The 14104-nt window shown below is 38.8% G+C and overlaps 1 protein-coding gene across 4 annotated transcripts in view; it reads left to right on the top strand.

Annotated features, from left to right (window-relative positions):
- The window catches only part of LOC133646519 (rho guanine nucleotide exchange factor 10-like), a 121316-nt gene that overhangs the window by 55215 nt on the left and 51997 nt on the right, over positions 1-14104 (top strand). For all 4 annotated transcript variants that reach the window (XM_062041964.1, XM_062041962.1, XM_062041965.1 and 1 more), the window contains 3 exons: positions 111-281; positions 5602-5747; positions 6949-7133. In XM_062041964.1, coding sequence (XP_061897948.1) covers positions 111-281; positions 5602-5747; positions 6949-7133 — 502 coding nt within the window. The remainder of the gene's footprint in view (positions 1-110; positions 282-5601; positions 5748-6948; positions 7134-14104) is intronic.

Here is a 14104-nt window from a genome sequence, read left to right as displayed (position 1 = left end):
TACAGTACATGTGGTGTAGGTGCACAATTGCAATAAAGTCACAAAGCTTCAGTAAATACATTTATGTTTGATATCAATTATTGTGTAATGTCTATGTGGCTCTTCATCAGGACATGTTAAAAAACACACCCGTGGGACATGCAGACCGCCTGCCCCTGCAAATGGCCTTAACAGAACTCGAGACCCTGGCCGAGAAACTCAATGAAAAGAAGCGAGAAGCTGACCAGTGCTGTGAGATCCGTCACATTGCAAAGGCCATGAATGAGCGCTACCTCAACAAGGTCTGTCATATACTTTTTTTTTTTTAGATGCATATCCTTACATATTAGATTTACCACCCCTTTAGTGCATTTTAAGATTTTTGTTTTGGCTAATTTAATGGGTTTGATTTCATTATCTCCGAATGGGAACTACTCGCTGCTTGGAATTCTATTTCTACCATATGGCTTAGTGCAAAAAATAACTTCCCTTAAAGGTATTAGTATGTGTCCATCTACAACAGGGGTGTCCAAACTTTTTCAACTAATGGTCGCACACTTTAAATAAAATCAAAGAATGCGGGGGCCATTTAATTTTTTTTTCATTTTCAAAGCCAATACTATATATATTTTTTAAGAAAAAAAATCCTGCATGTCTGCTTTGTTTTATTAGCAGGGGTGCATGATACATATTGGACAGATAATTATCAAAAATAATATAAAAATGTTTTTGCCCCAATTAGGCAAGATTAGCTTTTCTAGGCAGGGTGAGCAAATCAACCACTCCTTTTCACCTCTTTGTGTCGTAAATGTCTCCTGAGCCTATTGTAAACAAACACGTTTCAGACTACTTCAATGTATTAGAAGAAGAAATAATCCTATGTGCTAATTGCACCAAAATGTTCCACAAACATTCCGCGAGGAGGTAGAAAACATTGCTCTTCAACACATCAAACCTTATCAGGCACCTGAAACGCCAGTATTGCTACGACAGTGTTTTGAAAGCCTATGAAAATGGCTGCTGCTAAAGAAGCTGCCCAAAGCCAGTTGCAAAAAATGGTGGGCAAAAAACAACATTTAAATTTACATTTGAAAAATTATACCTATAAATAAGTTAATCAGTTATTGGTATCATGCTTGGGAAGCAGGAAGTTATCTGTATTGGTATTGTCTTGAAACATTGTGCTTCCCTAGTTTTTATCATCAACATTAGAACTTTATCATGTTACTCTACACCTATTTATTCTTTAATTACACTTTGTATGTTTTTTTTATTTTATGATATAGTATTTTTAAAAATGTGCGGTGGGCCACTAAAAAATATACTGTGAATGGCCCCCGGGGCTGCACTTTGGACACCCGTGATCTATTTCTACACCGTGGACAAGTCACCACCTCATCGCAGGGCCAACACAGACAAACAGGCAACATTCCCACTCACATTCACACACTAGGGCCAATGTAGTGTTGCCAATAATAAGCTGAAGTAAACAGAGAGAACCCACATAGTCACGGGGAGAACAGGCAAACTCCACACAGAAAGACTCAGAGCCCAGGAATCGAACCCAGGCCCTTCTCGCTGTGAGAAGCGCTAACCACTGTGGCAATGTGCTGCTAGTCTGGGAACATATTTTTCCCATACAACTTCCACATTATACTATTGTTTCTTGTTCTCATGACCTTAAAGGGAAACTTCGGTTTTTTTCAACCTGGGCCCTGTTTTCATAATTTTTTCTGTATATGTGAGTGCTGGATAAAACATTTTTTGAGGTCGCGCCAGTATTGAGCAGGGCAGGCAGCCTCCAGCCCAGCTAACGCTCGTACACAGGGCAACTGGCTCTCGTCAAAATTCGGCCTATAAACATGCATTTTTTTCACACTGACAGGCTCAGATAGTTACAATGAGTGTCCGACAACATACTAGAAAGGAGAAATTAACGTATGTCTCTACCTTTAGCTGGAGATCGCTGTTTGTTGTGAGCTGTGTCCAAATCTCACCACGCTACAAATCTCGTTCCGAAATCTCGCGATAACTCGCGACAAAACACCGGTGGAAAAACAGTTACCTGACTGAGGTGAAGAGAGACGACCGAAGTGATTTTGTATTGGACTAAGTTACCGAAGACTGTTAGTTTAGTTTTATAGAAAAGGATAAAAGTAAAACAATGGTTCGTGAGTGCGCATTTCCAAACTGTGGCAACAAAATGTTGCGCTACTCTTCGCGCAGCTTTCATAGACTACCTTACTTCAACACGGACACACTGAAGTTATGGCTAGCTGTGCTACAAATGGATGCCGACACTCCTGTTGATGTACTGCGCCGTGCCGACCACAGGGTCTGCAGTGATCACTTTGATCGGGATGACTACTGCCAGTCAAAGAAGAGACCAAATCCGAAGCACCTTTACCTAAAGAAAAGTGCAGTCCCAAGATGGGAGACACCAGCTGCATGCAGAGTGCAGGTAATGTTACGTTATTAGCTAATATGTTGTGTTGATGTGATATCAGTATACACGAATGATAGTAGCAAATATAAGCACTGTATTAGCACCTTTACTAGCAAATAGCATGTGTAAACTTTCAACTAGTGTAAAAATCAGACAAAGGATGCTCATACGTAGCTGACAGCATCTATAATTGACCTAGTTTGTCCACACTGTTGTTTATACAGAGCCTTTGCCCTGTCGCAAACCACGCCGAAGATTACTGCACAACATAGCTCCTGTTCCGAGGCCTGAAAAGGCAGACTTACTTGCACGGCACAGTTCACGGTTCAAACCATACTAAAGCTGACAAAAAATAATGTATAGAACATTATTGGTGTGTGTGGGGGTGTGGTTGTGGGGGTGTTGGTTTGTGGTTTAAAATAAAGAGATAGAAACACAGCTGTGCTATTGTTATTACTTTATTGTAAAAGATTGAATCTTACAGTGATATGTACGTGTACAGAAATATTTACAGTATATTGAAGATGTCCTCTGCCTCGTTGAAGCCAGTGTAAGTGCCGGTGGGAGAGGGGTACTTGCTTCTTATAGCCATAACTATACATCTAGGCAACACTCTCCTATTGCCACGACCTAGACGCTCTCCTCTGAGCGCCCACTCCAGCACCACACGGTAAGCCGCTAGTCTGCATTGGCTGGAGAAGAGGAAAGAATCAAGTTTATTTGTGAAAAGTATGATGACTAAATACATACTGTAACAGTTATGAAGACTAAATACATACAGTTCTGAAGACTAAATACATACAGTTCTGAAGACTAAATACATACAGTTCTGAAGACTAAATACATACAGTTATGAAGACTAAATACATACAGTTATGAAGACTAAATACATACTGTAACAGTTATGAAGACTAAATACATACAGTTATGAAGACTAAATACATACTGTAACAGTTATGAAGACTAAATACATACAGTTATGAAGACTAAATACATACTGTAACAGTTATGAAGACTAAATACATACAGTTATGAAGACTAAATACATACAGTTATGAAGACTAAATACATACAGTTATGAAGACTAAATACATACTGTAACAGTTGTAATGACTAAATACATACTGTAACAGTAATTACTCATACCAAAGACCTTTCTCAGTAAATAAATTACACAAAGCTAAATATGTCACGTATACTCACTCAATAGACAGCTGGCCGTTTTCTCCCTGTGGTCTTGGCCGCCTCTTCCAGTTGATTTTGGGAACATGGAAGAAGGTCTCTAGCACTGCCCTGTTGATCAAGGAGGGGAAATCCTCTGATGACGTTACACAGCGTTGTGTACCGTCCACTGGGTAATCCCCAAACACAGCTGGCTGCAAAAGGTCCCATTCCCTGCAACAGAGGCATTCCTCCTCTGTAGGCAAAGGTACACAGCACCCACAGGAACACCACCAGTTTCCAGTGTTTCGCAGCCTTGCAGCAGCTGGTTCCGTGCCCTCTGCCTGTTGCCCAACTCCGTCTCTCCTCGTCCGTTCTTCAATTTCTTGAAGCTCTTCATCTGTGTACTCCGGCTCAAATAGATACGGCCGGCCATCAAAATCAAATGCAATTTCATCCACGTCGTCCACATCAGGCAAAAATTCAGCCATGACAGACAAACAAACAAACTTTTCTATAAAACTAAAATAACAGTCTTCGGTAATCCAACAGAAAATCACTTCAGTCATCTCTCTTCACCTCAGTCAGGTAACTGTTTTTCCACCGGTGTTTTGTCGCGAGTTATCGCGAGATTTCGGAACGAGATTTGTAGCGTGGTGAGATTTGGACACAGCTCACAACAAACAGCGATCTCCAGCTAAAGGTAGAGACATACGTTAATTTCTCCTTTCTAGTATGTTGTCGGACACTCATTGTAACTATCTGAGCCTGTCAGTGTGAAAAAAATGCATGTTTATAGGCCGAATTTTGACGAGAGCCAGTTGCCCTGTGTACGAGCGTTAGCTGGGCTGGAGGCTGCCTGCCCTGCTCAATACTGGCGCGACCTCAAAAAATGTTTTATCCAGCACTCACATATACAGAAAAAATTATGAAAACAGGGCCCAGGTTGAAAAAAACCGAAGTTTCCCTTTAAAGGATTTTGCTTCTCGTTTTAATAAAGACAGTGGAAGATGTTTCATTCGACCAAGTGTGTCCAAACTGCGGCCCGGGAGCCTTTTATGTGCATGTAAACTTAAGGGGCGCAGTAGGAGAGAGAAATAACTTAGGAAAGATGGAAAGTGAGTAAAAAATAGAAAAAGCAAAACAAATATGTTAAGGAATACAAATCAACTTTCTTCGGTTCCTTCTTTTCATTGTTTTTTTTTTAAATGTGACAAACGAGACAGCTCCTCTGAGCGCTTGGAGGGTGGCAGAAAAGTAATGTCCAAAAGTCTTCAATAATATATTATATAGCAATTAGGGTTGTCAACAATAACAAGTTAACTCATGTAAATAATCACACACAAATATTGCATGAATTATGTATATAAGCAGATTTATCACATACTTTATTTTCAGTGTACATGCTCCTTTACCTTAATTAACCACGGATGGTTACCTGAAAGTTGGAAAGGGTTGCTGTATGGTCAGTATGGCACTTTAGATAAAGTGCTACTCATTTTTGAGTAAATAAATGACAGGCATTCAAGTAAAACATTTGAAAAAAGGTTCCTTAATGACAATTTGACGGTAAAATTGCATTTGTGTCCAAATATTGGGGTCTTTTTTAAGTTAATTTAAATGATGCAGCAAGTTGTGACCTGTGATTATTCATCATTAATCCAAATTCAAAGGTGTTATTGATCTGATTTTAAAAAAAAAAAAAATTTGACAGCACTAATGGTGATATAATAGTATAATAACGGGTGTAATGAAACGAGAAAAAGTTGAAATGTTGACGCTAATAACACAAAGCTTACATACAGGTTTTTTTTTTTCAAAAAAATCTATAGTCTATATTGTATTGGTTTTGAAAATGAAAAATAACTAAATGGCCTGCACCTGCATCCTTTGATTTTTTTTCACTGTGCCGCCCCCAAAATTTGGACACCCCTGTGTTAGACCAATAAATGATTAAAAACCAAATAATCTGTTGCTATTCTCACGTCGTAGTTGACTGACTTTCATTCCCTCAGCTTTTGAGTAATGGCAGCCGTTACCTGATTCGCTCAGACGACATGGTGGAGACCGTCTACAATGAGCGTGGTGAAGTCATCAAAACAAAGGAGCGCCGCCTTTTCCTCCTCAACGATGTTCTCATGTGTGCCACGGCCAACATTCGGTCAGTGACCTTGTACAAGATCTTTTTTAACTCTCACCCTTAAATTATAATTTTCTTCCATTTTTGGCTATAATATATTTGCTTCATCGTTTTAGAGATGTGTTTTTTTGTACTTATTTTCAGTTGTAATGTTAACTTCAAATCTAATGGTAAAATTCCAAATAAGTGGTAGTAAAAGTGTAAAGAGAGATGCTTTCCACTGTGTGTTGGTGATGTCCTCTCACTGTGGACGATGAGTGATGGCAAGCTGCTTTTCTAAACCTATATATATATATAATATTTTACATCTCTAGAAATGTGCCAAATTTTACTAGGGCTGTCTTCAAATATCTGGAGAATTGACGATTCGATTCGTTCTAGTCTGATTTAACTGTCAATCTCAACCTTGGCCTCTCACATCTCTTATTGTAAAAATATATTTGTCTACAAACAATAATATTTTAGTTATGGTTTTGGGAGGATGTTTCTACATGACGGGCGTGATTGAGGCTCGTCGGGATGCTGTGCAGTTAGACACAGACCACGGTGAGAGGAAGTCGAGTTAATACTTGCTGAGGACCCCAAGTACAGCAGGTTTATTGGGAGGATAACTTGATTGCATTCATCATCATGTCTTCTATAAATAGTAAAATATTCTGGTGTGCAGACAAACAGTGTTTAGAGAGTATGAAATAAATCTTAGTTTCAGCTCACTGTGCCATCACGAGCCTCTAGCTGGCCGAATCCTGCCAGCTGCCCCAGTGAAACTTGCCGGAAATTAAACACGGTGCTGGCGCAACTTGGGTTCAACTTTCACTTCCTCTATTTCGCGCCAGAGCAGACCTCACAAACAGTGGTTTAACCTTTTTTGGGGTGGAAAAAGGTCTTTGTTGTGTTCACTTTGATGGAAGACTGTATACTTTACTTCTAGTACTTTTAATTAACTTGGAAATATTCACGTATGTACAGTAAGTGCTAGAGCACATCCTTGTGACGTTACTGACACCTGGCGACCAGTCAGTATCCACTACTACATAATATAAACATCTGTTTTTTTCTCTTCAAAAAAAAAAATCATACATTCGACTGATCGTCGACGCTGGGCAAAATCTAACAAATCAGATTCAACTATAAAAATCCTTACACAGCCCTACTTTATACAAATACAATGTGAGTCACATGCACTATTTACTAAGCTTGACATTTACTTGTCCTCTCTCAGGTGCCAGGATGGCAATGGGAGTGGCGGAGGAGGTGCCCCATTAGACCAGCGGTTCCTTCTAAAGTGGAGTGTTCCTTTGAACTTCGTTGAAGTGCTGGAGTTTGGATCCAGTGAGGACATGCCCGACAACAACCGCTACCCTGCCCCTCATTCTGGGGAGAAAGTGGTTATCAATGCAAAGCCAAGTAAGCGTCTTCTGATTTACTTATAAAATGCCAAGGTTATGACTGTTGATACCTGCTTGTACGCTGAAAATTTAGACACACAGAGGGACCACAGCCAACAACTACTTGTGATGGATTGCCCTCCTACTAAAGTTACCACAGCCTCTTTGCCTCCAGCTTCATATAATTGAGCATATCAAGTTTTAGACAAACATAATTTTAGTTACCTCCTACAATGAACTGTTGTCATTTGCTGGGAATTTACAGAAGTTTCCTAAATCGCATGATTTGGTCCCGCATATTTTCCCTCTTCAATCTTCTGGACTATAAGCTGCCCAGTCCATTGATTTCAGTATTTCCACTTCGCTTTTTCCTGTCACAGACGGCTGCTTAGCCACTTTAGGTCTAGATCGGTGCAACAAGAGGCAGCCTTAAACTCCACAAGGATTTAGTGGGCATTTGACTATAGCTGTGGTCAAAATATGATGTGGCGTATATACACATAGCATCAGTCACTGACCTTTTCCAGTCAATTATAGCAGTAGTTGTAGTCTATAATATACCCTGTATATGATACATAGGTTTACTTCAACCACCATACAAAATCATTCTGTTCACTATAGAAAGAGGGTTTATACTTTAAAGAAAGAGGGCCCGATAGTTTACACATCTTGTGTTATGCTTCTGATACTGCACTGACCTAAACAACTGTCCAGCCAAGAGATGATTTTGTGTAACAGATGGTAGAGGCAGACCTCAATAACATCTGGTCTGGTTGAATAGCATTCGTGGTGCTGCAACTGTCAGAATGGCAGCGTCCGCCTGATATTTGTGCGTGTGTTTTAAGCCTGCAGAAAGCTTATTTGATTACAAAATGGATGGGATGATAAACTAATTATTATAGTCATATTCAGTCATTCCTTAACAAACATTGTAATTGTATGTGTGGAATTGTGTGAAAAAAGTGCATGCGTAGTTTTTTTAGGGACCAGCTTTTGTTTGAAAGCAACGTGTAATAAAAGTCACCTCTTTGTATGTCTCACAGCTTTTAGTCCACACAGATCTGCTTTTTCAATGCTCTTTATGTAATTTATTGAAACATTTCTGCTTTTTACAGTTCCCCCTAATTGCTGAAAAGAATTGTGATTCTGATTATGGTTGGTGTAGGCTTAGTCTTGGTTTTTTTTATTTGTTTTTTTAAAACGCTGGCTCTCTCACAAAGTGCCAATCATGAGATGGGCATTGATTATGCAGCACCAGTTTAGTTAATGGGAACGGTCAGTTCAGTGTGAGTTTTAATATTTGAAATGCTTTAACATCATGTTTTAGATTTATTTTTTTCTATGTTGATATTTTATCTTTGATGTAGTTAGTATAATTAAGCTTAATGGCAGCGTTTCTCCCAGGACTGCAATCTGCTTGTGGTGGTGGGCTGCTGGAGACGAGGAGGTGGCAGCTACTGTAGATGATGTAATCATCTAATTTGCAAAATTGGCCATGACGCATGTGCCTGTGATTGTAAGAAAAAGAAACAACTTATGGAAGGCATACAGTGAGGAAAAAACTCAAAAATCTAAATAAATATGTATAGAAATATCAACTTTCTTTAGTTTCTTCTTCTTCTTGTTTATTTTATATGTCACAAACAGGAGCACGCCCTTATTGTTGAGAAAAGTGATGTATGTTTTCATGCCAGCGTCTCGAAAAATCCCCAATAACATAATATATGATAATGTGATATAATAATAGTATTAGAAAAAGTTGCAAGTTTTGTCGCTTCTTTAATAAAAAGAAAAAGGTGAAAATAAATCTATCAAATCTATTCTGATTGCTTCAATTGGAGACACATCGAAACATCCATTGAGATGAGGATAAAAGAAACCAAAAACCAGCCGCATTTCGACATCCTGGGCCTAATGGACGTTCAATACCTGCGTTTTTGGAAATTACAGATATAATGTCGCACCTGTCAGACGCTATAAAAAGGACAAAGAGGTAATCATTAGCAATATCTTTATTGAACACAAAGATCAGCAAGAATGTAGCAAGCAATAACAGAACAAAAGTTGATACATTTTAATGACTTGAATTGATTGATTTTTTTGGACAGTTAATGTCAAACTGTCACCAGTCTCACACACACACACACACACACACACACACACACACACACACACACACACACACACACACACACTTACAGCTGTCCAAGCCCCTCCTGGTACATGGTCACACCTTCACAGACAGTTGTACTTAATACTTGTAGAACTCTTAATCATGACACATAACATCATCTGGCTACATAATATAACAAGTGAATTAACGTTTCATTTACAGGTTACTATTCATATTAAGCCAGGAAAAAGACTCTGTTGTAGCGTGCATACACACGCTATGTTATCATGATGACAAGCAGAGCCTGGATGTATGCAGCCTTTTCAAATTGAAAGTGTTATTTTCATTACCGATTTCAATGACATTGACACATTTTAAGAAAGCTCCCATGTTCCATAATTTTTGCACAAAGCCATTGCAAAGTCTGCCTCCTTAGTTAATTGACTCACATAAGCCCGTGTTTATTCATAACTTGCATGCTTGTGTCTCCTTTTATGGGGGTTTGGTGGGAATACACATACAATGCCTGGAAAACAGTTGAGAGAATAGGGCCTTTATTTCACCAGGTGTGTAGGAATTGTGTTAAAAAACAGAGTTACAATACAGATAACTACCTACTCCACAGAGTTGTAATGACACGTTTCAGTCAGAGGCAATCCCATTATAAAGTGTTTATTAGCAAGGGCGAACAGAAATTAAAATTTAATTTAATTAATAATTAAAATTAAATTAAATTTAAACTAAATTTAATTGTGGCGCTCCAAAGTTATTTGTGGTGGGCTGCAACAAATATATTAAGGTATGGGAAACACTGAATTAATATGCAACTAAATTTTAATTGACTAATTGTCAGGTCCAAAAATTGTGTTGCGTCCATATTTAGAAACAAAACCCCATAACATCTGCCTTTAGTAAGCAACAGTGGAAAGGACAAACAAAAGTAACAGACTAGAGCCACACTGACTTGGTAGCCACCTGCCGCCACCGAATACAAACGGACCGTTATAGAACACGCTCCTTACATGACATACCACATATCATTTATGGAAGGTTTATTCTGCTTTTCTGTATGAATTCCTGACCCTAATTCAACCTCTTAGAACCTTTATTTAACCAGATAAGAAAACCCATTGAGATCAAGATCTCTTTCACAAGGGTGACCTGGCCAAGAGGTCAACAGCACATGTCACAGAGCAGTTTCAAAATAAATACATTAAGACATACATTTTAAAATACATAAGAGAAGTGTAAAACAACAGAGATTTACATCTTTAAAAACACAGGCACTGTGCAAACGTCTCTCGCTGTTTGTCCCTCAGGACAGAACGGAAGGCTCCAAATGGAAGTAGTTCTGTAAGTTTCAGTTTCGTCTGCAATTCATTCCACACCATAGGGGCAGCAATGCCAAAAGCTCTTTTGCCAAATTCAGTCCGTACATGAGGAACAGTTAAAACATACAAATTGTTAGAACGTAATGCGTAAGAGCTGCTTTTTCTTTGTAACAGAGTACACAAGTAGGGAGGTATTAAACCTAAAAGAGCCTTATAAATTAAAGTCAGCCAATGTGTGTATCTGCGTGCACTCAATGAAGATAAGTCTGACTTCATATACAGTTGACAATGGTGGGTGAGACTACGACAGCCAGTAACAAATCTTAGTGCTGAATGAAAAACAGTGTCCAAGGACTGGAGGCATTTAGATGAAGCACTAAAATAAAGCACGTCTCCATAATCAATTACAGGCAAGATAGTTGCTGTCACCAATTTCTTTCTGACTTTAAGAGAGAAGCAGTTTTTATTTCTAAAAAAGAAACCAAGCTTTACCCTAAGCTTAGAGACCAAGTTGTTAATATGGGCTTTAAATGAAAGCTCCTGATCAAGAGTAAAACCCAAGTACTTGTAATTTAAGACCTGCTCTATAGGGTTTCCATTTGATGTTACAATATTTGGAATATTTTCCAGTAGCACCCTTGAATGAGAGAAAACCATTACCTTGCTTTTATCTGTATTTAAAACCAATTTAAGATCAAATAAGCGAGTCTGGATGACATCAAAAGCAGCTTGTAAAAACTCAAAAGCCTGAGTGATGGAGGTTGAACAGCAATAAATAATGGTGTCGTCTGCATAAAAATGGTACATTGCATTTGACAAATTATTACAAAGATTATTTATGTAGATAGAAAATAAAATGGGCCCCAGCACTGAGCCTTGTGGAACGCCTTTGGTAATGTCCAGTAATGAAGAGGTGGTCCCAGCCACCTGTACACGTTGTGTTCTGCTGGAGAGATAGTCTGTGAACCAAGCAGCTGCATTTTTAGATAATCCAACGTGATGAAGGGCTTGAATTAACAGACTGTGGTCTACTGTGTCAAATGCTTTTGACAAATCAATAAATAGGGCGACACAATATTTCTTGCCGTCTACAGCCTCGATTAAATCATTGAAGACCTTAAGAGCAGCTGTAATAGTGCTATGCTGTTTTCTAAAACCAGATTGAAATGGAGATAAAATATTGTTTGATTCTAAAAAATCCTCTAGCTGGTTACTGATGATCTTCTCAAACAATTTTGCTAAAATGCATAATTTAGAAATTGGTCTGTAATTATTTATATTTGTGGGTTCACCCCCTTTTAGCAGGGGAAGAACAAAGGCAGATTTCCAGATTTTTGGAATGCTTTTACTTGTTAGACTTAGGTTAAAAATATGCGAGAGAGGCTCAGCAACAAAATCAGCAGCCAATTTTAAGAAAAAGGGTTCAATTTGGTCAGGTCCTGCTGCTTTAGTTGTGTCCAGGCTCTTTAGTGCACTGTTTACCTCGGATATTGATACAGGTGTGAACTCAAAAGTGCAGGTGCTGCGTCTATTTACAGCCTGTGGTGTATTTGGTATATTAACATTAGTTAAACCAACATTTGACAATTGAGGATTCAACGACTCAAACAAGGATCCGGCAGAAACAAAATACTCATTAAAACAATTTGATATAGTTGTCTTATCAGATAAAGTACCAGATTGAGTAATTAAAGGACTTGGAAAGTCATTTGTTGTCACATGATTTAAAGAAGCTTTTATGGTTTGCCAAAACTTTTTGGGATCATTAGTATGTTTTTTGCATTCATGCAGGTAAAAATCAGACTTGGCCCTCTTAACAAGCGAAGTACATTTATTTCTAAGCTGGCGGAAGCTAAGCCAGTCAGCCTCTGTCTTTGTTTTTCGAGCCCTGGCCCAAGCAACGTCTCTCTCTTTGAGAAGGTTTCCAATTGCAGAGGAAAACCAGGGATTATTTCGACCTTTAACTCTAAGTTTTCGAAACGGAGCATGTTTATTGACTATACGTTGAAATTCATTATAAAAGTATTTCAACGCTATCTCAATATCATCAATTAAAGCAACTCTGTTCCACTGAAAGGCAGCTAAATCGTATATAAAAGCTGGGAGGCAAAAGTTTTTAATATTTCTTTTGCATGTAATAGTGGGTTTTGATTTTGGTAGCTTGCAGTTTCTTACAGCTGCAATTGTACAATGGTCACTCAAGTCATTGGCAAACACCCCAGTGCCAGTGTACTTATGGGGAGCGATGGTTAGAATTAGATCAAGTAAAGATGATTTTGAGGAGTTTTTAGTATTGGGTCGAGTTGGGGAAGTGATTAATTGAGTTAAGTTTAGTGAGTTGCATACAGCTTTAAGGTTTTTAGAAGAGGAAGTCAACCAGTCAAAATTTAAATCACCAACCAAGAGAATTTCACTAGCTTTTAACCCACTCATAAAGGATTCAAGCGAGGCAAGGGCTTCAGTGGAGGCAGAGGGAGGTCTATAACAGCCTACAATTGCGAGAGGTTGGCCATGTGAGAATTCAAGCTGCAGGGCAAGGAGTTCAAATTGTTTAGTGACTGACAGTGATGATAATAAGGTAACATTAAATTTGTTTTTGATATACATAGCCACTCCTCCACCTTTTCGAGGACGATCGCATCGGAAGACATTATATCCATTTATAGCAATGTCCTTGTCAGAGACTGCTTTGGTTAGCCAGGTTTCTGATAAGATAAATATGTCTGCATTGGTTGTTTGAATCCAGATTTTGACTAAGTCTAATTATGGCAGTAGACTTCTAATATTTGAATGAATTAAACCAAGACCTGACCTAGCTCTAAATTCATCAGGAGTACTGATGTTGTACAAAGCTGGGCCTGGATTTGGTTGCACATTGCCTGATAGAAGAAGTAAGAGCAATATAAAAATGTTTCGTTTCATGTGGCAAGGTAACCCGATGACAACATTACTTGGCTTCACAATGTCAAAATGAGTAATTTCAGAAGGAGAAAAACATCTATTTAACACAGAAATACACCATAAATGAAGCTGGTTAGAATTATTTAGCACTGACCCACATGTAGATATCAATAAGCTTTGTGTAAATGCTGTAGTTTCGTAGGACCAGGTGATTGTTATTGCGTTCGGTAGAATTAAAGGTTGGTGGAGCACCTGGTCAGGTACCCCACTACAATTGCAGAAAACAAGTCCAGGAAAAAGCATTAATATTAAATACAGAGCTTTTGTCAAAGTCATTGTTAAATTGTTTTACTACCTACCCAGGTCCAATATTCAAAGTTCAGATGTCCAGGCTACAGCAGTTGGAAGGCCAAGCTAAGGCTAGCAAAGGCCCAGCCTTAGTCAGTCTGAGGCTAAGATAGATCCAGGCTGTGGCAGATGGAAGGCCAAGATGCAGCTAGCAGACCCAGACTGTAGGTAGTGGAAGGCCAAGCTGAGACTAGGATAGATCCAGGCTGTGGCAGATGGAAGGCCAAGATGAAGCTAGCAGATCCAGGCTGTGGCAGATGGAAGGCCAGGATGAAGCTAGCAGATCCGGTCTGCAGC

Source organism: Entelurus aequoreus, linkage group LG03, assembly GCF_033978785.1.
Source record: "Entelurus aequoreus isolate RoL-2023_Sb linkage group LG03, RoL_Eaeq_v1.1, whole genome shotgun sequence".
NCBI lineage: Eukaryota > Metazoa > Chordata > Actinopteri > Syngnathiformes > Syngnathidae > Entelurus > Entelurus aequoreus.
The sequence above is the reverse complement of the archived record's forward strand: the minus strand, read 5'-3'. Positions and strand labels throughout refer to the sequence as shown.